General features: G+C 43.7%; 2 protein-coding genes across 4 annotated transcripts in view; both read right to left on the bottom strand.

Annotated features, from left to right (window-relative positions):
* Positions 1-5985, bottom strand: part of A2M (alpha-2-macroglobulin) — a 28178-nt gene extending 22193 nt beyond the window's left edge. The window contains exons 1-6 of one of the 2 annotated variants that reach the window (XM_080592697.1): positions 5728-5985; positions 3922-4105; positions 3135-3294; positions 2187-2239; positions 1641-1661; positions 1147-1315 (exon numbers count right to left, since the gene is read on the bottom strand). In XM_080592697.1, coding sequence (XP_080448823.1) covers positions 1147-1315; positions 1641-1661; positions 2187-2239; positions 3135-3294; positions 3922-4105; positions 5728-5825 — 685 coding nt within the window. In that variant the 5' untranslated portion in view covers positions 5826-5985. The remainder of the gene's footprint in view (positions 1-1146; positions 1316-1640; positions 1662-2186; positions 2240-3134; positions 3295-3921; positions 4106-5727) is intronic. The other variant, XM_080592698.1, reaches the window with a different exon arrangement.
* A 3965-nt stretch (positions 5986-9950) lies between these two features.
* LOC308195399 (killer cell lectin-like receptor subfamily G member 1) lies at positions 9951-22564 on the bottom strand. Of its 2 annotated transcripts, XM_080592744.1 has the most exons (6): positions 21804-22185; positions 21496-21699; positions 15140-15232; positions 14235-14386; positions 12153-12256; positions 9953-11181 (listed from the first exon to the last, which is right to left on the bottom strand). In XM_080592744.1, the coding sequence occupies exons 2-6, from the start codon at positions 21608-21610 to the stop codon at positions 11070-11072; spliced, it is 576 nt and encodes a 191-aa protein (XP_080448870.1). In that variant the 5' UTR covers positions 21611-21699; positions 21804-22185; the 3' UTR covers positions 9953-11069. The 2 variants fall into 2 exon arrangements, with proteins under 2 accessions (XP_080448871.1, XP_080448870.1); XM_080592745.1 differs by lacking the exon at positions 15140-15232 and having other exon boundaries at positions 9951-11181; positions 21804-22564.
* Between the last annotated feature and the right edge of the window lie 1903 nt (positions 22565-24467).

Raw genomic sequence — 24467 nt, 5'->3', positions numbered from 1 at the left:
GCATCTAACTGGCCAGATTTTAGTGGCCAGTGTCATCTGCACATCCCACCGAAGTCAATGAAAGCCACCGGCATTCAGCCAGCCACTGTGTCAGGTAAGAAGACAGGATTGTTACACCAACTATTAAAATACAGCAGCTCTTTAGGTAACACAAGGGCTATCAGTCCCACAGCAGTATGATACATTAAAACAGACAGTTAGGTCAACAGAGATCTTTCAAAACCATACAGAGCTAGGACTGCAGCCTGGTCTTTGCATTTCCAAAGCATGTAGACTTTAGCAGTTTGGAAAATAGGAAAGAAGCTGTAGCTTCCCTGCTGACTCACCACAGAGTAACATCACATCCAAACCCAGCTGCAAGAAGGTTTGTGGACAGTGACTATCTTGGGAGAACTAGGAGGAATTCAGGGCAGCCATGCAAATTAAAGAGGACAGTGGGCTTCCAGAAGACTCATCCTGGCTACATGATCATAGCAGACTATTAAACGAAGGCTGCAGCTGGCTTGCTGGGGTGTTGAGGGAAGCAATGACTACTGGAAGGGAAGGCAGGGGAAGGAGGAGCCATGTGCAGATTTGTATTAGGATCATATTTCCTAGCCAAGCAGATGGGACTGGCACAGGGATGAAATCACCAGGGATATGTTAAGGCATTAAGGCATCACAACAGCTACAGGCTTAGCCTGTGGGGGAGGACAAGCAAGATCTGAATTTACAGCCTGCGCATACACCAAAAAGTCAGGACTTTCCAACTCAGGCAGGTGAGACCTAGACTCATAGCATCACACTTGACGTGTGTAGCCAGCTAAAGATGAGGTTGTGGCTTTAAATCACCTCTGAAAGGAGGTATAGCCACTGGTCAACAACATAGACTGCTACAAGCACACTTGCTCACGCTGGGAGCTTTCCTGATATAGGCAGTTGGGAGCACTGCACTGCATGGCCTGGGACTTAGGGAGGAGTGAAGACAGATAGCCCAAGTCCGTCAGTCTTCTCTTCTCCAAAAAGAATGATGCTTGGGAGGGAGAGGACAGAGAGACATTTTCCAGCCATGTAGGACGTCCTGATCAGATCTACCGCTCTGTTCAATTAATCTTTCATGCCCCATTGGGCTAGCTGCAAGGAACCTGAAACTGCAGCAACAGTTACCATACTCCTCCACAGAGAAGGGATGCTGGATTGTCTTCCCAGAGGCTTTCTGTACCACCACAGAGTAGGTTCCTTGGATGGGTTCAGAGGTGAGGTTGAAGAACAGCTGGATTAACCCCCCCTTTAACTCTGCCTTTGTCCACTGGTACAGACGGTTTTTCTTTGGGTCCTATAGATAATGAGAGCACAAGGAAATTGTGAGAACAGTGTGAGGCTGCAATAACTAAAAAGCACTAACAAAAACAGTGAGGAGAGGCCCACCCCCAGTACCACAGGAGGCTGTAGGGCAGGAATAGCAGGATTGTTGTGGGGAGCCCAGGGCTGGACAACAAAATGAGCTCTGGGCCCAGAGTACATGGTTGGCACATACGAGTTAAAGCTTTATGTGTTTGAATAAATATTACAGACCTGCTATATAAATAAAATAAACAAGAAACATCTTGAGGAACTGGCAAGTTTATAGATCTGAACGTGAATTTCACGTCTGTACATACCTCAATATAAACCAGCGGAAACTAGAAAGGGAAGAAATGAAACAGCATATTTAGAATGCACATTTAGACAGAGCGCAAACAGTACAGTCAAATGACCATGGCTACAACCATGTTTCAGGGAACTAGCTGATAATGCAGTGGGATAAGGAAGAAAGTCCCTGATATGGAGCAATCATGCATTTTGAAATACATCAAGAGAGTGGCATCATTTGTATCACGTATTCACCCAGGACAGAAAAGTCACCTGAAATTACTAACGTTGGATTATCTGGAATACCAGCTAGAGCAGATGTCCACTGTGATAGTGGCAGATTTGCTCACTGCTGAGGTGTTTACACCATTGTTCATTTGCAGCTACATTCTCAAACCTTTCCAAGAATGCAGAGGCAGTCTTATGCAGAAATCTGAAGAACAGATCCTGTTAACAAGATCTGAGATAACCTGGGAACTGCACAACTGTCTTTCCAAAAGACATTTCTTTCCTTACTTTTCACACATAGAAGATTTAAGGCCAAACGACTATTGAAAAGGAAGTGTTATACTTGCCACCTCATTCACGGGGTGAAAGTTTTCATCCAGAGAAACAATTCTGAACAGAACTGATGGAGAAAAACATATAGTGAGGTTTCACAGTGCAGTCACCAAGCAGAAAACATTGTTTGCAAACACAGCACAACAGAGAACAGTTGTTCTCTTCTATGGAAATCTCATTCACTACAAAGCTATGTCATGCTATGCTGCCCATATAAGAAATTATATTAATTACAGGATATTAAGAGCAAATCCATAGTAGTGGGAACATCTTACTGACTGTGGGCATCAGAAACTGATTAATTGGGACCAAAAATAAATTTGTCTTTGCCTACTTTGCAAAGATACATCTTTACACTGGAATTAGCATGGGTCTTCTAATTTTTTCTCTAACTAGATTGACTTCTTAGGAAGAGTGAATGCAAGAAAATAATTTTGGCACCTGGCTGCAAATTTGTGTTGGCTCTGCACGGACAGAGAATTCAGTGTCTCTTTTACGACATTCATCCCTGTCCAGGCCAAGTTTAGATGATGAATGGCCTGGAAGTAGTAGCTTATATAGTTCTCTCTATCTTCATATCTTCGTTGAGCAAAATCAGCTGCCACTTTGAAAACTATCTCACAACTTAGCCTGAATTTTGATCCTGTTTTCTATAGGACAAATAGCCAGTCATTGCTCCAGTTTTTGTGGTTTTAACAAAGGGGATCAAAACTCTATGGAAGGGAATCCAAACTGCATGGACCACAACAACAGAACTCCCAGTGGCACAGGGAGTGTGCGCAGGTGCCCCAGTTACATGCATGTACTTTAAAGTTCCCCAAATTGTTCCCACATGGAGGATTAAAAACATACAACTCAGCTATGAGAGACTGCTCTTCTGACCCCCACTGAAAGCACTAAGACTGGACAGTTTTAGTAGTAATTTCTGCTTCAAATGCAAATCTTCACCCCTTCCCTGGTACCTGTCTGTCCAGGCTTGTAGATAGGTTTGTCTGTCTGGACGAAGACCAAGCTCTCAGAATTCTTGACCAACACCGTCTTGCGGCTGCTGAACTGCAGGGTCTCCCCCTTCACTCTCACAGTGATAAATGTGGCTGGTGACTGGCTGCTTAATTTTGGAAGCTGGAGAATGACAAGAAGGCAACTATGTTATGGACTGCCTGTAAAAGCCTGTTGAACTGAACTGGCCTTCCTAAAATAACAAATCTAATATAATCCTGACAGACCCAACACAGAGGTGAAGAAGAATAAAATCAGGAACAAGAGACTGATCTTTACTTGTCCCATATTCCTGTACTTCCCTACAGCTGTGTAGTGATTGTGCAAGTATTGTGCAGTAAAGGAACTCACAATTCTGCCACTCAGTTTCAAGAAATTCTTAATGCCCTGATCAAAATCTTTCTGTCCTTCTGACATTCACAGGGGTTATGGAGTAATCCCTTTCCTCCTTCAGATAATGTCTCTAGTCCTTGCATAACATTTCCTTTTCCAAACCAGATATGTCAGATCCTTATACATCTCCTCCTCCTGTCTTAGGGAGGGGCTGGCTTTCCAGGACTGAGCATTTCCCATTCAGATATCATGCTAAGGAGAGCTCAGCTGCGACAGGGTTTTGAGGATGGACATGAACATACCTGCGGTCAAGAGGAAAGTGAATACCTATACAGTGTTACTCTGTTCATTACTATTCAGTGCCCTTACAGTTTATCCTTGGTGCAATGAATCAGCCTAAAGGGATTAGATGCTCACAGAGAAAGGGATGCAGGTGAATATATCCTTCTCCGACACCACATCATCAATCAGGCTCCTGTTTTCCCCTTGATACTCAAGCGTGGCACTCAGCGTCACAGACTCGTTCAGGTGGGTCAGCTGAACACAGACTTTCTCAGGAGCATCGGTGTGTATCAGAAAGGGCAGCAGCACCATGTATTGCCTAGAAAGAGAGGGAAGGCTAGGTCAGAGGAGCAGGAACAGGTGGAAGGAGCTGTACAGAAAGGGCAAATAAACCAATCTGATGACTACAACCCTCACTGTTCAGGGAGAGAGCTACATTTTCTAGAAGTGTAGTAAGATTTCTGGCATGTCTGTAATAGCAGAGGAAAGCAGAGAGCTCAAAAGGAAAGCAGAGAGCTCTCAAAAGTAAAATACCACAGGAAATTCTCAATGTAAATGTCTGGAAAGGATATGTTTTTCCAGGTTCCAGCACAATAGCAGTGTTCTTTCCTGGGACCCTGTGGCAAGAAGAGCAAAAAGTCTATTAACATACTATGTTAGTAGCATTCAGGAGTCATTCAAGTGCCAGTACCTAGTGAATAAATGGCATTGACTCCGCTCTGCCAACCATCTGTAGCGTTTTCTCAATCCTCACAGGGATCCAAAATTACCACAGTGTGGTGCCAGATCTTAAGCAAAACTCTGTAGCAAATTCAGTTCTTTGCAGGGAAGTGATGCACTTCTGGGTCATCGTGAGCAGTGGGTCCCTGCTCTGTCCTAGGCAGCCTACCACTTTGCAGAGCATGAGCAGTTTGGTGTTGCCATGCTGCCCAGAACTGCATCTGGGAATCAAACCTGATCCACCTAATGACAACCAGTGCATCCTTTTGGGTGGGCAAGGTCTGGCCTCCTCACCCCCAGAACAGCAAGTGACTGGTAGAAGGGACCTCAACACCTGCGTAGTAAGGTAGGGCACTCCTCTTGGTGGCATGGGAGGCTCTGACACCTTTATGTCCACCAGCCAGTTTGCAGGGAGAAAGCTCTGGCCCCTTGGATCCTGACCCTGCTGTCCACTTACCCTGTATTTCTCAAAACACTGCAAGCACAGCCTTCCATACGTGCACACAATACATACTCCATCACATACAAACGGGGCAAAAGGAGGTAAAGGAATGAAGTATAATGTACCCGTGCAGTCTGCTAGCACCTCACAGACCTTAACTGTCACAGCCTTACAGTTCTACATAACTCTGTATGAGACTGAAATTTTCATTCCATTGGTTGGACTGAAAAATGTGAATTAAAAAATAAAACAATTTCTGGTCATGCCAAATCTGTTATTTGTTCTTGTTTTGAGTGTGTTATCAATCAAAAAAACACTCACATCTCCTAGGCGTCTTGACTTGGGAGTAACATAATGAATGAAATGTTTTATTGTCTTTTCAAAAAATAAAAAATAAAAAAGTGTCTCACTTTAGAAAAACTGAATGTGTAAATGACTATAAAACAGCTATAAAAAGTTGTCTTTTAACTAAAGAAACAATTTGTTGCAGAGTTTCACTGAAATCATGTCAATTCTCTGTAAAAGCAAAAGCTCTTTCCCTCTTTTTTTTTTCTTTTTTTTTTTTTTTTGGCTGCAGCTTTACTGATATCTCAGTTTCACAGACTGCTCTGGGTCCCTCTGAAGCACTAGAGCTGCTGCTGGCAGAAGATGTTTTACCCAGTTCTGGTGTCTTTATCCCCAGGTAAAGGAAAGTAGGCAGAAGATGAGACACAAAGCAACAGATAGAGGAATAAAGCCCAGTTCTCCTGCCTGCCCTGGGACCCCCCTGTGTAGCTTACGGCTCTGTGACGGGCGAGACGGGCGAGGTATCTCCAGGAAGGAAGAAGAAGAGAAGGAGAAAGATGTTAAAGTTGCTGGGCAGTCCATCTTTCCCCATGGTGCAGAGCAGGATGTGGCGCGTAGAGCAGAAAAACAGATAACCCAGCCTGGTTCGGTGCCGCTTGTACTGCACCTCTGCTCTCTAAGTTAACCCCTTTATACTTTCCTCTGGAAACAGCCCGGGGGCTGGAAGAGATAAGGGCAGTGGGCCAGGGCCTGTCCGGAAATGGGAGAGGCTTGCAAGGAGGAGCTGAAACTAGCAGCTCTGAGCCCAGGCAGAAGGCCAGGTGCTGGGGGAAGAGGGAGGGGAGAGTGCCCAGCAGGCTGGAGCTGTCTCTTTGCGGCAGAGCAGCAGGCGATGGAGGAGGAAAGGTGATAGCTAGAGAAGAGAAGGGTTAACACCAGAGGGTAAGAGGAAGGCCTCCACTTCTGGCACGGCCCCCAGCTGGCCATGGCTCCGATCCTGGAGGCTCCTGGAGGAGAGATGATTTGCTTGGGACTGGGAGCAGGAGGTTGAGCAAGTGTTGAGGAAGCAAGAGTGGGTGTGCCAAACCCCCATTTACAAGCAGGACAAGCAGGCCAGTCCCACAGGATCTGAAAGCAGGGAGTGCAAACTGTGAAAACATTTCCCTTCCACCCACCCTGGTGGCTTGTGCTCTCCATTCCTGGTCCCACCACAGCTAATGCCAGGAAAAGGGGCCAGAGATCAACTGGACAATCAAATCTTCAGAGATAGTCTGACCTTCACCGTAGCACTGTCAGTAACATGATAGAAAGCTGCCAAAAGTTCAACCCAGTAACACCATGTAACACATTAACCAGTCCCCCAGAGCAGCAGTTGCCCTCACGCAGCAGAACATACGTGGCCTGTGTCTTGCTTTGTCTATACTGGTTCTTGTTCCAGGTCAACTTATTGGGACAAATAAATCGAGTTATTGCTGTTTGGTGGAGTCCTTCCTGGTTTCACTATGTAACGCAGTGTGATGGATTGTGTTGTATCACAGAGGGAAATTTCTTTTTAACCATTATTTCTGCCACGGTTACTTTGGTCTGCAGCAGGAGGATCAATAGCTCTGGTAATTATTACCCTTGCAAGTGGCAGTAGAATATCTGTCCTATTCATAGTCCTAAGCCAAGCTTCAAAGAGTAGACATCTATGTTAGAGGATGAGAACATAATTTGGAGAATAAAAAGGGTAACAGGATAAATCAGTTGTGTCTGTCCTTCCCCTCTCCTGCTATTATTGTAAGTTTGCTATGCTCAGGAAGTCTGGAGTTAAGAAATCCAAGCTCAGTGAGAGAACAAACATTCATTAGGGATCTCATTATGCCCTGCAGCAACCTCTATGGGAAGAAAAGAGGGCGGTAGTTCATGTCTAAGTTCCCTGGGGACTTCAGAAAAGAAACGCAGCCCAAGCTTGTGCTCTGCCTTCTCCATCTGGTGCCTTAGGGTTGCTCTGCCTGCCCAAAAGAAACGTAACCCAGGAAAACTTGCCTCACCTGCAGAGAGGAGGATTTGTACTTGGGGTAGTAAAAGGAGATGACACTTTACATTGATTTAAACTGATTAAATACAAACCTTACAGGAAAGAGGTGCAGGACTGCACACAGCAGGGGAAGCCAACACTATGCTTTTTAGCAAACAGTCTAACAGCTCACACTTACCAGAAACCAGGTCCCAATCTTTAGGACCTTGGTCCTAAGTGTGTTGTGTAGCCAAAAACTGAGAAATGTTTTCAGTCAATTGAGGGGAAAGGTTTTTAAAATCTTGAAAGTCCCAGTAGATACCAATGAGCATGCACAGATACCAAACCACCTCTTAAAATCTGCCCTCAAGCTGCTTGGTCTCCATCACATTCCCAATTGCAACTTTAGGGTCCACAAGTCTAATTCCAAGGGTTTCTGCATGGCCCATGTGATTCACCTTATAGGTGGTAGCATAAACAAGGCAGTGGAAATGAGCTTTCCCTCTCTCCTGTTGTTTCCATCAGCTGTAAGTATGACTGAGAAGGCCAACAGGCTTTCTAGAGTTTTTTGGCTGAATTTTAAGGGTTTATCTCTAAGGTCCCCAAGTAAACTCCTGAAAGGTGTTAGCCTGTTTATTAGGGGAATGTGTTTTAATGGTATCTTCCCTGCATTTCTTGCAGTAGATCTAAAGTTCTATTGTTTGGTGTAGCTGAAAGTGACAGGGAAGCTTCAATTAAGCAAAAACAGCAGTTAGTATCCTGTATCTGAAGCAAGAATCAAGCTGCATTCACTGATAACATCACAGAAGTGCCGATTGGAAGGGAGCTCTGGGAGTTGTCTAGACCATCCTTTCACTTAAAGCTGGATTGTTGCCAATGCTAGATCAGGTCTCCCATGACTTTGTTAAGCAAAATCTTATAAACCTCTAAGGATGGAGAATTTACCATTTATCAGTCATTCATTACTGCTTACAGTGTTCATACAAGAAGAACTTCCAACAAAATTAGTATGTATCGGTCAGTTATATAAACATGCTCTAGGCAGAAGATAAAAAGCTCTTGCAAAGATATTTGTTCAACTGCTTTTCATGGAAATAAATATACTTGCTTCAAATCCTTTCAGTATAGGGAAAATCTGAACCCAGAGAGGAGACTCTGGGTCTCCATCATTAAAACAGTAAAATCCCTAACTGAAAATCCCTTCCTTTCAAAGCATGGCCCACTTCGAAGGCAACCCGATCCATTTATTTATTTTACATTTCTTGAGCATCTATTTGGGGTGAGAATGAGAGGCCATGTTTGAAGAGCTGATACATAAAATAGTCTAGCATGCACTGCGCTGTAAAATCCTAGGAGAAGCAAAGCTGTTGCACTATTCATATGATAAACTAGGCAAGCTCAGAGTCATGCTTACCTCACGAATAGGCATTGTGATAATGTGAGTAGCTGTTTCTTCACTGGGTAAAGTAACTGTTAGGTTTCTTCCTGTAAATGCTACCAGCATTTTGACAATGCAGGCAAAGTCTCCAGCATTATTTCACAGGTCCTGACAACTTTCTGGGAGCTGGGGACAGTAACTTCTTTTGATAGCTGAATGGACGCTGGCACTTACAAAATCACTCACCCACAGTAACTCAGAGAATCTGGGGTGAAAACTCAAGGTTTTTAGCTTCTGCTCTGCTGCTTAAAACACTGATGTTTTCCTCCAGTTTCCCCAGGTCTGACCATTATAGATATGGTTACTGAAAAGCAGACCTACCCTTGCTGGGAACATTCCCAACTTAATCCCCTCTGCTCTGTGAACTCTGTATGAGTCTCAGCAGACATCCCCTTATCTGTCTATGCGAAGGTCTGTATTTTCATTTTAATTTGCCCTGAATTCTCCATGTGTTACACCCTCTATAAATGTCAAACTTCGAATACTCGGGGATACGCAATTGAGAGCATTCTGTATATGGCATTGCCAGGAATTTCCTGCTGTGTTGCAACTGGATTGCTCAAAACTGCATTAAACTGCTCCTTTCAACCAGGTGATGCAAGGACAATTAAAATTATTTTTAAAAAATACAATTGCAGAGGGGAAACAGCAATTTTCTTTTTGGAAACATCTTGTTTCTGTTTTGTCTGTGATTACACTGCTGTTTGTAATGCTTATTTACATGTGGCATAGCAGTAACAATCCCATTAACAATCACTGCCGAATTATTTGCAGTCCTCCTACTGAACATTTAATCTCACAGTTTCAGATGAAATCTCCAGTGCTTGGGTCAATTACTTTCTCTCTAGTCCTTCCCTGCCCTGCACCGTGCTGCCTGGTTCTTTGCTTTCATTATCTCTTAATTTCTACCACTCCTCCACACTTGTCTCCTCAGCCTCATCTCCCCAAACATGTCCTTTCCACCCGTCCACCTCCTGCTACCCAGAGTGCCCTCCTTGTCCTTACATTTAGCATGTAGTATGTAGCACGTTTCGATCTCTCCCAGACCAAACGCACAGCTCAAAACATCTACCACTAACCTGCTGCTTGCCGAGGTTTGCTACTTGGTATTTGGGAAATCCCCATGGAGACGCTCACATGCACACTGTGTCACTTACGCATAGTGAGGCAGATGTTCAGAACAGGCCACGGCTGCTACACGTGCTCCAGAGACCACTCAGACAGGCCAAGCAGTGTATGCCTACGCGTATGCACCAGACCTGTTGGACATGTACAGTCAAACTCACAGACCGTCAACAGCAGACATTTTGCTCACAACCCTGCCATCAGGCAGTCCAGTCTGAGTAACTGCTCTGACTGCAGTTAGACTGCAATCCCAGGCCAAGGGATAAACTGGTAATAGTAAACTGAAATATGATATAAATATATGAAGAGAAATAGGATAAAGTGGAGATTAATAACATTTATCTTCTTTTGTTGAAACAAAATCTCTGGGTGAAAAAAGAATTTTTCAGTTGTGTGGTAATACAACCTACTGTCCCAGTGTTAATGTTTGCCGTGTTTTTGTGCTGTCCCATTCTTAGCCTGTCTGTTCTATGTCACCTGAAAACTTGTATTAGGGTTTTGTCCACTGCTTCCTCTCTCTGCAGTATAAATCTCCAGAGGTGGAAAAAGAAACATGTTCTTGGTTGATGCAATAATAACACACAATTAACTGCATTCCTTTGACTCCAAAAGTCTAGGCTCTTGATTAATTTGGTTGAAGTTGGCCTATAACACATGGTGTGCAGGTGGTTTCTTCCAAAAGAGAGAAGCAAAGACATGGATATACATTTGTATATTTGGTCCAGTACAGTACTGGATGTTTATTTTCACTGCTGGATTCACAGAAGTTGTAGTTTCCTTTCACCCTCCACTCTCCTGTTCATAACTCTGGGATGCAAAATGAGAGGTTGCACCGGAAGGAGTCTGTTTTATGCTACTGACCATGAACAGCAGGTTCTGTTTTCCTCGTCCTGCTGGCACCATACAATGGAGATGCAGAGAATGGAAATGGAATCTGATGCTCAAGAATGAAGAAAAATGGCCAGCTTGCCTTCAGAGATCTGAGGACCCAGTTTCTACTGTTACAAAAAACGGTATTGAAAATAGTAAGAAAGGAGAGAGGATAAGTGCCAGGTCTCATCTGGTCCCAAACATCACTAAGCCAACAGATGTGGACTAGAAATGGATCTAGCACTGAGGATAACTCACCCTTAAGGGCAACAAACCTGTCCTCGCAAGGCATATTTGTTAGAGCAAGGAACAGACCTCAGTCTTGTGTGGAGCTTTGGTTCGCAGGACAATGATCCACTTGTACCAGTGATGAGACAGTTGTGAGATGAAAATGTATAAGGGATTTATCTAAGAGATTTCTCACAAATCCATGCAGCAGAAAATTCACAGCTGGAGGCCTGAAAGAGATCCCGTATGAGGACAGCACATTGTTGCACGGGGCTGTTAGACAGGACTCTGCAAAAGACATGGAACAAAAATGAGTCTGAGAGAAAATGCTGAGATTATCCCCAAGAGGCATGGAAGAAAAAGCTCTGATTTTGAAGGGTGGAGCACAGAGAAGGAAGTGACAAAACCCAACCTCCAATAATCAGCTATTAGAGAACAAAATGTACACCAAAAAAAGAAAACAGTCTTCCTTGGAGTTTACACATCTAAGTCATTTTACCATTGTGGAACCTAACTCAGAACTGAACATAAACATGATGGCCTGCAACAACAGTGATGTCCATCAGCATGAGAACAGCAGTGCTGAGAGTTTCATGGAAATTTGATTACCTTCAAGAAGTTTGCAAGAACAGTAAACTGGATTTAAGGAAAGAACTAATCCAAGTGCTTAGTGTACTGACAGCATGATCTTGGGCAAACTTCCTTGCTGGAGAAGTGTTAGAGAATAACTCATTGTGTTGCTTGCTATAAAAAGGAAAGGGCAAGGCAAAGGCACTGGACCAAATCATAGTGTTTTGCCACATGCACAATGCTGAGTTTTGTATAAGTGAAGACTGTGCCAAAAATAAGTTTCTGACTTGGGTTGGCACAGCAAAGCAGCAAAGGACTGGGTCCTTGAACCCATTTAATTGGCACCAGCAATTGGCAAAATGGGTGCAAGTTAGCCCAAAGCAGTAAGACAAGATGGACCGTCTGCTTTTTTGACTGAGCAACTGTGTAGGCAGTGCAGGTGAATCGCCCTTGGTCTGAGCAGATTGCAGGAAGTAGAAAAGGAGATAGTAATATTAGCCTTCCTTTTCATAAGTACATTACTTTACAAGGTGCAGGGCAGTAAAATTAGGGGTTTTTGAGTTCAGTGACATACAGGTAATGGTAAAATGTGCCCAGGAAGACAGTATCTAGTGCAGGAACTGTGGATATTCTGAAACACTGGGGAATCTGATTTAGCGCTGTTGTTTTTAAAACAGAATTAAACTCACTGGGTGCCATTGAGTATAGAGCCATCTTCCCAAATCCAGTCAGAGCCTGTGGTCTTGCTCAGTCCAATCCAGAAACATGCTGTTTGAATACTCTTGAACAGGTTCTAGAAATGGTGATGAATTATAAAGAGACTTATAAGAGTCAGCCTGAAAATGGAGGTAAGGATAAGTCAAGAGAACACACAGCAAAATACATCCTCTCACTTGACTGTTCCTTATGTGGTTCACAATACTGCTTCTTCACATCTGCTAAGATAGTCAGGCTGATCAGGGAGATCAGCCCTGAAGATCATGCCTGGAACAACAACTAAGTGTATACTCACAAGGAAGTAAGTGTGCTTTCACAGTTCAGGGCAATATATGTGAACCAAATGCACCACAGTCTTCTGGAGTATCCTACACAGAGCTTTATGTAGGAATGTATGCTACTAATATTAACATTAATGCTCTCTCTCCCATATAGCTAGCTAGCTAGATAATGCAATGTATTAACAATTAAAGGTAAAATCTGGTCAGGGCAGGAAGTGCAGGCACCAACAGATCTGTGCGAAGAACTCAGAACTAAAGCTCATTACAATTTGATATGAACCTTCCTCCTACATGTTTTCAATGTTCATTTCCTTTTGCCTAACCTTTAACTCCTGTCTACTGTTAAAAGTTGAAGCCTGCAATAGAAACTCACCCCGAAGTAAACACCCCCCCCCAAAAAAAAAAAAAAGGAGGGGGGGGAGAGGGGGAGAGAGAGAGAGAGAAAGAGAGAGAGAGGGGGGATTTTGTCTTCTCCACATTTGCAATAAAACCCAGCAAAAGCAACCTTTCAGTAGCACGGCTGGGCCCCATCCTTATCTCCTGCTGCCATAAAAAAGCTTCAGAGCAGACATTTTCATAGCCATTTTCAGACATTTCAATAACAAAGCTGGCTCGCTAAAGTGCTAAAAAAGCGCTTCCCTGGTAAAGGGCAGGGCGGGATGGGGGGGGGGGCATGGGAACAGTCACTTTGCAACATAGGGTAGCTATGATAGCTAGGAAAGTCTTACTTGTGTGGGGAAGTCTGCGGAGGGATAATGGATTATACTCAGGTGGTAGGGACAGTACTGAGAAAGCAACAGAGAGACTTTCTTCATGCACAGAAATGGGTAATTTGGGGAAGATGAGTGTTTCCCAAGGAGCCAAGATTTGCCTAAGAAAGTATGAGAGTCTGATACATATTCCCAGACCAGAAGACACCTAGCCTTGTAAGCCACTACAGAACATGTCACACAATGCAACTTTCATCCACAGACTGGAGGCTGTCCACGTTCATTGGACATGAGCTAGTAAGTCCTGGTTTGCACAGAACAAAATCAAGTACTTCTGCTCTACTTGTGCAGGTATGCTTCACTTCCGTAGTGGTTAGCTCTATCCATTTCTTTAGTAGATGCACCTGTTACCAGTGAGCACCTGATGGAAAATGAGCAGTAGAACAAGTGGTTTCTGATAACACCAGCACAACTGAGGTGTGTTTTTTTTGTTGTTGTTTTTTGTCAGAGAGAGGAAGTCAGCATTGAAAACAGACTGAGAAGGAAGTATCTGTACATGAACACAGGGAGTGGCAGGGGTGACTGAGCAGAAGAAGCTGGAGTGGTTGCAGGAATGAAAGGTATTGGTTTTACAAAAGACACTTTGAAAAAGAAGCATTTCTGAAGTGTAGTGATGTACTGGTTTGTAAGTAATGAGTGGAGATTGCACAGTGCCACAGTCTTTTCCTGTAATTATTCAAATTGGCCTTGTTGGGGCTAGGAGGGAGGTGGAGCAGGGCAGTGGAAAAGGCAGTCTCCCAACTTCCCTCCTAGGATGATTCTGAGTAGCTGACAGCGACCCTCACTTCTCCTTTCCCCCCTCTGCTTCTTGGCTTGCTGGGAGCTTATTAGGTATATACTGAAACCACAACTGCACTGCAACATTATAGTGCAAATATTATAGTTTAAAGGCTTGCTGGCCTTTAAACCAAAATATTGCCAGAGTGACAGCACTGCCTGGATGTTAATCACTGAGATATCTGCAAGGAAATGGAAGGTCCTCAAAGAATACAAAAAACATTACCATTTCACTGGTATCGCTGATCACCAGGAGATGAGCTCCCTGTGCCCAGCAGGATTCCTGGCTGGAACGCCAATCCTTCTTCTCCTTGGAGAAGGAGTAGCAGCTCCCTCTGTAGGCTATCCACTGCTCAGGGCAGTGTGGGTAGGAGTCATCTGCAAAAGAATTAAAATACCGGTCTTTCTCTACCATTAATCAACAAACAGAAAGGCACTTGCAAGCAAGGGCCTACTGAAAAGCAACTCTCCTGGATAAAAGCAATGCAGAAATCACAAATCAGAATAAATGTCTAAAAACAAGAACACAGAAGTTCAAACCCTCTGTGCATTTTCCATGTGCGTGTGTCCCATGCACTCTAATGCTGGTGTAACTCTTCCACCCCGTGGTTTTCCCCTGAGCTACTCAGCTACCTCAGAACCAAAACTGGTTATCTGAAAGGAAAATACACTCTGGGTGTGCAAAACATAAGGGAAAAAAATGCCGTCATTCTGTGGGCACAATGTGATTTTGTCACACATCAGGTGAATGGATTTTATGAGGCAAACAGTCGACTCTCCTACATGGTTTAGCACCTTTTGTGTGCATGCAAATGTGTTACACATCTTATGTATTGCTTTACAGTTTACCATCCTAAATATAGCAGACAAGTCTACAAAAAAACACTCAGTATGTTTCCTTGTTCTTTGCCACAGTGTCTGAGATGGGTTGCCTAGGGTCTGCATAAGGCATGTATTCTTCAGAATATTCTCAATAAGCAATAGGTACATAAAGGTGGTAGAAACACAGAACAGCTTCTGGTTTAACCTCATATAATATAATGGAGTTCAGGATCTGATCTCCTGTGCTTAGATGAGTCTCCAGTCCTTCGCTCTTGGTTGCTCACCACCAGCACCCCTTTGCGCACTTACTCATCTTCCAAATCAAAGCAATCGCTAGGGAGACGCTCAGTATCCCAAAGCCTATAGCCAAGCCCGGCACAACCACTGACCTCAGACAGGGAGCTGTAAAAGAGAAAAGAAGAACCACAATGAACAGGACCCACACAAAAATTGATGGTGTTTTGGGATAGTTTGCTTGTGTCCTGGGCATTTCCGTAAGAAACTGCACTATTTAGAGCATCCCTGTCCCAACACATAGGTACAACAGAGGGGTTTGATATGTTTGATATGGTTTGATGTGTTGCATATCATCACCACAAAAGAAAGAGCAGGGATGTACTACAAAACTTCTCGACCCGTCATTTAGTAATACACCCATGCTCCAGGAGTGAATGTCTACACTCTGTACATTGCTGCCAGGGCCCTAAGAGCACTAAAAGGCCTCTGGGGCCTCCTCCCACCAATGCCCATCAGCCCAGGAGCCCCATTTCAGCTCAGCCTGGGGCCACTGGTCCCTGCCTGAGCTTCTCGGGAGGTCTCCACAGAGCCTACTGACCCAGACTCTGGCCTGAAGACCAAATTCCCAGGCAAGCCTCTCACCTGTCTCATCTTCAGAGATTTTCCTGATGACCTGGACAGCTGAGTCTGGCTGCACTCCCACCACCGTCTCCCCCGGTGGAAATGGTGTGGCAGGCTGGGCCGGGCACCTTACGGGGCTCTGTTCCCAGTCCACAGGAGCTGTGGTGTGGTGGGTGATGCCAGGAGAGGAAGCACCTGGCCCAAGCCAGCAGGTGAGTGGCACCTCATGCTGGCAGAAGACTATGAGTCACCAAGGGTCACCTCCAGCAAACACGCTCCTGCCTCAGTGTTGAAGTTCGAGGCGGAAACACAGAGCTGTACAGCCACGTCTACCTTGTTCCCACTTATGTGCAAACAACAAGGCCTTTCTCACAGCTGTCTCAGCAAAAGTGACAAGTTTAACCTCAGCATCCTGTTCACAAGCTTAGACACACAGTTGTGTTACGCCATCCCAGGACACTCCCAAGTCAATCCTACACTCTCGCGCACATCTCTCTCTGTGGGGCAGCAGGATGGAGGACCAGCCTCAAAGACCTCTATGCCTCTCCACATTTTCATTGCCACCATCCATTGCTCACCCACTGTCACTGGCAGAGGGTGACTACTTAGTGAAGCCTCCGCCCTAGTCTACAACAACTTCCCTTCAAAGGGTGGGGAAGGATTTCAGTCTAGAGGACTGAGAGAGATCTGTTTGTGTATAGAAAGCACAGGTAACTTCCAGTCTACACCTTGATTTCCTACTGTCATGTTCTAGCATTGTGCTTGCCCCAAGAGATATTCTCTTAAGCCATTTGAAATCTCAGCACTAAAATCTAATCTCCCAGGTTGAGGAGAGGCCTGTACTTAATACCACGGCAGAGCTGCAGGTGGGAATTGATTTGCTTTTTTTATTAAATTCAATCTGATAGCTGTATAAACAACAAGAAGTTCTAAGAAGCACTAAATAGGCAGCTAATAGTTGCTGATGTTGAGGAATACAAGATTTTTCCTGTGCTTCTCTCTTAAGATTATATACTGCAACCTTTTCTAGTCGAATTCGAATCTTCTACGCAAACCCAGTTGCAAAGTCCCCAGCGAAGCTCATGAAATCTCAGGTGCTTGGTTGTGTCACACAATCCAAAGAAACATATTTTTGCTCCTAAAAGATTCTAGTAGTCTAAGGAATAAGATGGAGGAAAGAGAAGGCCAAAGACATTACCACAGCAAGCACATCAGAGACTTGGTTGAAGAAGGGCTGGGAGTAGGATGTGTTAACAATGGGATACAAAATATAAAGAGAAGACAGAGGAGGCTGTTCTCCATTCAAGTAAAATTAAAGTTAATGTTAATAAATCAACTACATTAATGGGGTAACAGTAACAGGAACCCCACAGATCAGGCAAATACTACTAAATAAATAGGGTGAAAATTGTACTACACATTGCCAGACAAGGATGGTGATAGCAGTCATGAATTTAAAAAAAAAAAAAAATCAGAGCAACAGTTAAGGAAGCACAGTGACAATGACAGGCATCGATTTCATATTAAATCCTATAAAGTCATGTTAAATTAAACAAATGTCAGAGAATGGCACAGAGACAAAATGTTTTGTCACCATCAATAACTGCCTCACAGAGTGGCAAGCTGGGAGACGCTCAAAAATAGAAGCAGCTTGTGACTGCCCTGAGCTGTGTACAGGCCATGGCTTACCATGGATCCATCCAGCAGCTTCTCTGTCACAGTGACCATAAATGCACCAAGATTCAACAGGAGAGGAGGGAGAACACTATGGTATAACAATTTCAAAATAGGAAACTACAGGCAAATGAGGTGTTTTGTCAGAGAAATTAAAAGGCACAGCTAAAAGAACAAAATACTGGTTCTTTAGGGGAGACTTCAGTAGGAGAGACTTGTTATAGGATCTCTTGGTGGAGGCTGAAAACAAACACATATCATATCACATATCCAAAATACTGTAGAAAACACAAAGAAAGCCAGTGCTAAAACAGAAGGGGAAGGGACTTCAATGAAAAAGAAGAATACCTGGTTTCAGCATTGAAAGTCCAAATAAAGAAAACAGACAAGACTGTAAACTCCGGCAGATCAATGCGAAACTTCAGGAAGGCAAAGAGATTGTTGTAGGGACCTATCACTACATATTTAGTTTGCTACTAAACCCCTGTTGTCTATTAGCCATTCTCAGGAAAATATTGCCTATCACGATGGACCATTCCTGTGTTCTGTCCTCAAATCTGTTGGTGTCCTGCTTCTATTAATTCATTTTAGTCTTAGAGATGTTTTTAGACTCACTATTTTGAAAACCTGTTTCTGTTTTATCGCAGTATCTTTAGGCCTGTGGTTTTAGCTAAAATAAGTTTCCAGGGTAACCAAGGAGAGTATGAGGGAGTTTGTTCTAAGCATCATCCTTCTGATAAAGAGATCTTTCCTACGGCAAAGGTTCTGTAGCATTTCTTGAAGCTAGTCAGTCTGGAACAGTTGGAACAGATCATCTTTGAAGGTCCCTTCCAATTGAACTATTCTATTCTATTTTTCATTACATGGACTTGCAGGATCTTCTAACTGCTTCACTTGTAGTTAAAAAAAAAAAGTATTTATTTTAAAATCAATATTAAAGAAAATATGTCTTTTCACTTACAAAATACAGAATGTCTATCAACTTTGCATATGGGAGGACAATGGGAGAACTGAAAAACTTGAATTCAGTCCTGTTCTCTCTGCCTGCTCTCTATTCCTCTTCTAAGGTCATCTTTGTACTTCTGGTGACATAGTTTTTATCAGTCAGTCAAATAATCAAATTAATTCTCAAGAGAATGGAGTCAGCCTAAGGTTAAGGTGTAAGGTGGAGCTTCTCTGCAGATCGCAGAAGCACAGAATGGTTGAGGTTGGAAGAGATCTCTGGAGTTCATAGGGCCCAACACTCCCACTCAAGCAGGGACAGCTATAGTAGGCTGCCCAGGACCATGTCCAGACAGCTTTTGAAGATCTCCCAAGGACAGAGACTCCACGACCACTCTGGGCAAGTTCACAGCCAAAAACTAAGCAAAATAGGATAAATATCTGTTGAAACATAATTATTTGTTCAGAGACCACATGCTTGGAGAAACTGAGCATTTTCACTTCTGTTTTCCTTCCTCTGTTGCCTCTCAAGGAAGACATCTGCATCCTCCAAATCACTGTTTCTGATTTTAGGGGAAACTGCTCTCACGACAAAGCTATTGGGATGACAGTCTGTGAAACAGTTAATTCTTAAATGTCAGCAGTAGGCATATGAGCTGGTGCCTACCGGCAATGAATAGAGCAGTTCATCCTCTATTGTTTCAAACCAACTGCAGCAAAAATAAACTGACTTGATTCAGCAAATCAGCATCAAAACAAAATCCCAGGGCACTTCCACGACCAGAGCCAGTTAGTTCACTTGAGATTTTAAAACAAAAAGTTATGCCATTAAATAATTTTCAGAGAGAAAAAAAAAAAAGAAAGTGAAGGGGGCAAGTCATACTGAAGCATTCAAGCTGAATTTGAGCCTCCCTTGAATTGTAATGATCAACCCAGGGAAATGGAATAACATTTTTCATAAATCAGGACATTTACTGCTTGCAGAAAGGTGTTCCTGCAGTCCCCCCTTTTTAAAACAGGTTCAAGAGTTTGTGCTTGATCCTCAACCACTGGAAATACCACATGAAGCTTTTGTAGAAGAGGAAGAGAGAAGTACCTGAGATGAGTTTGAAAAGTGGAACATCCAGACATATTTACACGTAGCTGTCTGGTGAACTGGGGAAGAGGTTCCTTGAGGGAAGGGAGAGGTTGCCTGATGGATATTTAATGTAAATATACAACGCTATAGCTTTCTAGAATAAAAAACACCCAGTTAGGTCTATGAGAGCTCTGAAGAGATGAGTGTGATACACTGCATTCATCTGCAAGGAATGCGACCTACTATTTTTAGGTTTGGGAGTCCAGATTCAGTTCAAAAACTGAAAGTTGTTAGCATTTTATAATTCATGTCTTCTAGGACAATCTGAGGAATGTCATTGTGTTGTCCCAGATACATCCCCTCAGCTCCTGCCTATGTCAGTATGGGAGCAATGTGACTATGTGGTGCCAGAGAGGAGGTTGTAAGAAACGAGGGTACAGAGCTGGTTACTTGCTGTTACTACAAGCAAGTCACATAGGGTAACCACTGTTTTAAGTGACTGGTGGACTGGTATTTTGGTAGTGTGAAATATTTCAGGCTCTCTGGCAGCCAGAGAGGACAGATCTAGAGTAACTACCATCTTCGGGGAGTCTATGTGAGCCAATACCATTTGGTTGGCCAGAAGACTGATCTGTGCACCTGTGATACACCTCTGACACTGGGTCACAGAGGTGACTTAGTAGCAAGGATTTGCATTTAAAAATGGAGATTAAAAACCTGAGAGCACATCTCTCAAAAGCGATGGGGGCAGGAAGAGAGAGATGTAGAGAGAGCTGAAAATAAAGCTCTTCTAAAGAAAGTTACTTAAACTTCTCTCCTTAGGAACTCCTTGCATGCAGAAGACAGCTGGAAAATAACCAAATATTATGCATAGAATATCTGTTCAATGATCAGCTTTTTCAGGCCTTCTGGTTTTAGCTTAAAAAGATAAGGATACATAAAGCAATTTGGACAGGAGGAATATTAAAAGGAAAACTGCAAACATCTCACCACAGCATCCTAGAATTCCCACCTCCGACAGGATAGGAGTGAACACAAATAGTGGGGAATGAAAGGATGTCCCTGTGTTTTCCAATGCATCAGAAAATGTGTTTTCTAATGAAAGCACACGCAAAATTGAGATTGCCTTCCAAGCAGGTGGAGTGCGACTACCAGATGTGAACTTGGGAGTGGGTTCTCTGCTGACTTTGTTTCTAGAAGGAAGCAAATGACGAGGCAGTAGTAACAACTGCAGATATATACAGTTACTCTGAGCATGGCATAGAAATCCTATCCCAAATATCCTCCTTTGCTGCAATAGCTCTGAAAAAAGATAAGGTCAACCAGTAGTGTTGCAGCCAATACAGCACGACTCACCTATATACACAGGCATTTAGTTTAAAAGCAATCAGCTTATGGGAAGGAGACATTTATAAAAAATGACTACCAATGCAAAATTTCACTTTTCTAAGGTGAGATTTCTCAACTAAATGGCCAGAGAAATTGCTCAGTATGACATTTGCGAGGGCTAAACGGAGAGAATGGAGCAGAAGCGAGAGCAGAAGCGAGGAAAGAGAAACTTAAGTACTAAGAAAATCTTTCTGATAGTAAACTGCCCTGCAGGACTGTCTCTGGGGGAAAGCTGAAAATTTGATCAGTGGGAAGTATGTAAAACTAGAACAGAGAAAACATAGGAAAAAAATTATGACAAGAATCCTGCAAAGACCCATTGGAGAGGGTCTGGATGATCTCATATGCCTCTTCTGTCTCTGATCTCTGATTAGCATACACCCATAATTTATCTGTACTCACATCTCGTTTGCTATTCAAAGAACTGTTGCTGACAGTCTCTTATTGCTGACAAGCAGACAACTTGAAAAGTACAAATTTCTTTCAGAGAAAGGGGTGTCTGGGTTGAACGTCCGGTAATAGACACTGTAAGGGGTCTGATGGAGGGAGGAAGGGGAACAACACATTGGCTTTTATCACTGTGAAATACTCAGGTAGTATTAAAATCAGAACAACAGTACCATGAGCTGGTACTCAAAATCAGTGAGTAGCTCACTGATTTATTAGATCCTGCTTTTGCTAGAAGTAAAATCCTTTGCTGACCTACCTCATCGAGCTTCCTTACCTCTCCTTTCCTGTGCAGCTTTATCTCTTGGAGGAGTTGCAGAGAATTTGACAGAAGTATAGATTATTTCCTCACTTGTTTCTGTTGCAGAAGTATCTGATCTGCTTCCCTCCATGCCAAAGCAAAGAGTGCATATGACAAGATGTGTTTCGAACAGGCTGCTGACTGCTAGGGTTCAACGCCCGTGAAACAGGAAACTTGAGGCTACATTCAGAAGACAAAAAATGTGAAGTTGCAAAGCTGTGCAAAATAACCAAATTTACACCAGAATGGTGAGCGTTGTAAATGCAAGACGTTTCATTTCCTACCCTCCTGAGGGATGTCTTAAGAGCAGCATTGAGTGGAAGAGGTGATTAATCACAAAGTTCATGAGTTTTGAAGTGTTGCCAATGAAAGGCTTTGATTGCACTGTGGTAATAATTGTGAGAAAGTGTGCAGGTCTGAAGAGTTCCCTCTCAGGACAGAAGCAGGTGGATAGAGACAGTACAAGGTTAAAAATACCAGTGGGATAAACAATGGCTACAGCTAACTGGCAGCCCAGCTGCTGTTGAAAGGGAAGTAAAAGTGCACAGCACATGTTTGTTTGAGAATGAAGCCTTATGAGTTTCGAACATTTTGACAAGGAACTCATTTCGATAATCAACACCCAGGGCAAATGTGCTTGAGAAACAGGCTGGCATTGAGAGCTGACATCCTTCAAGACCCTCAACAGTTAACATCTCAACAGCATTAGTACAAGAGAGAAATGAAGCTAGAGAAATGAAGACCGTTAAAATGACTAAAGAGCATCTCACACATGAGGAAAGGCTGACAGAGCTGGGACTGAGCACCCTGGTAAAAAAAAAGGCTCAGAGGGATCTCATCAATGTATAAAATGTAAAATACCTGAAGGAAGGGTGCAGAGAGGACAGAGACAGGCTCTTTTCAGTGGTGACAAGGGGCAATGGACACAAACTGAAACACAGGAGGTTCCTCTGAACATCAGGAAACACTTCCTTACCATGAGGGTGATGGAGGACTGGCACAGCTTGCCCAGAGAGGTTATGGAGTCTTCCCCTTTGGAGATGGTCAAAAACTGCTCAGACATGGTCCTGAGCAACCTGCTGTGGGTGGCCCTGCTTGAGCAAAATGGGGTCGGACCAAATGATCTCCAGAGGTCGCTTTCAACCTAATCCATTCTGTGATTCTGTGATCAGAGATAAAAGGAAAGGAAGGTCCTCTTATGAAATACTGAAGATTGACCATTGGTGAGAATGGTGGGGAGTACTGATGCTTCTAGCAAGTTGAGAAACCCCTTATTTGCATGGCTGGCTGGCTTTTCTCTTGATCCAGATGAACCCCTCCACTTCATACTCAGACTGGGGATGTTTGCCAGGCTTGGGATGTACACCTTCCTCACTGGTACAGTTCATTTACAAGAACTGCCCAGGCAGTGGCAACGAAGCGCTTTCCCGTGGTTTTCAGTTCTAGGGCAGGAATGTTTGCTCCTCATCCTAGTGACATGCTGTAAATTTGAGAAGTGGTTGTTGGGGAAGATGCTTAATTTGATACAGAGCGCTGTGGACTATTTGTGAGAAAGCACATGCTTGGGAAGGTACAAACTGGCTATTTTTGCAAATCTCTCCATCACACACTTCCCTCTAAGGATGGCAGATTGCACCCATGCGATTCCTTCCAATAATGGGTTTCTGCATCGAGCCTTTAGATTGCAAGACAAGAAGTCTGTACTTGAGAGGAAGGGGAAGGCAGAACACAGCAGAGCAGCACAAGAGGGAAGCTCTCCTGAGTGTTTTCAATGGATATTAGAGAAGTGTAAAGAGATCTGACGAGCCCAGAGAGGGAGAATTTGCTACAGTCGTTCTGAGAGTTTAGCTGGGAATATAAAGTGTGACTGGAAAGAAACCACCAAGATTCAGACACTGATTAAATGCCCAGACCAAGAGGAGAAAGTTGTGGTCAAAGGCACTGGCTTGCTGCTTGTTGGGCCAGTATGATAAGGAAGATAGAGTTATTTGTTGTCAAGTGAAGGCTTGTGGGGAAGAACTAAGAGCTCTGTTTTTATGTTTTAGCATTTTCCCTCAGATATCAGTAAATTGAGTTCTTAGTTTGGACAAGAAATAGAGGGGAACTGACCAAACTGCAGCATATGCAGATAACACTGTTAATATCCAACTGTGCATATAAATCAATAGGACTGATGCAGCTGAGATGTCTGCCATCCTCCCAGTAGAATCAGCCGTAGGGTACAAATCACGGCCAGACTAAATCGATCGGTTTTCCAGGAGCCAACAATGCTTCTACCTAATTCTTCACTGCTGAAGAATCATGCCATAGGGAAGTCTCCCAGAATCCTCTCAAACAAGTTACTTCTCTACCATGCTTACAAATTCACTGAATCCAGCATTTCTTTCTTACTAAAAGACAAAAGCCTCAGTTGTTCCTTCTAAAAACAGAGCCATGGAAACTAGACTCTTACCATCACAGTGGGGGCAAATGCCCTTTAAATAGTCCAACGTCAGACCATTTATAGCTTTATTAATCCTACTCAAGATGTTCAAGCTCACCAACTTCATGCTGGACCTGGAATTCCGCTGCAGCAGCAAAATTTGCAACAGCTGAGCCAGCAGTGTGCCCAGGTGGCCAAGAAGGCCAACAGCATCCTGGCTTGTATGAGGAATAGTGCAGCCAGCAGGACCAGGGAGGTGATTGTCCCCCTGTACTCTACTCTGGTGAGTCCCCACCTCAAGTACTGTGTTCAGTTTTGGGCCCCTCACTACAAGAAGGACATCGAGGTGCTTGAGCAAGTCCAGAGAAGGGCAACGAAGCTGGTGAGGGGTCTGGAACATAAGTCCTGTGAGGAGCGGCTGAGGGAACTGGGGTTGTTTAGGCTGGAGAAGAGAAGGCTCAGGGGAGACCTCATTGCTCTCTACAGCTACCTGAAAGAAAGGTGTGAGGAGCTGGGGGTCGGCCTC

Source organism: Anser brachyrhynchus (genome assembly GCF_964034855.1).
Source record: "Anser brachyrhynchus genome assembly, chromosome: 1".
Classification (NCBI taxonomy): Eukaryota; Metazoa; Chordata; class Aves; order Anseriformes; family Anatidae; genus Anser; species Anser brachyrhynchus.
This window is presented reverse-complemented; position numbering and strand designations above follow the sequence as displayed.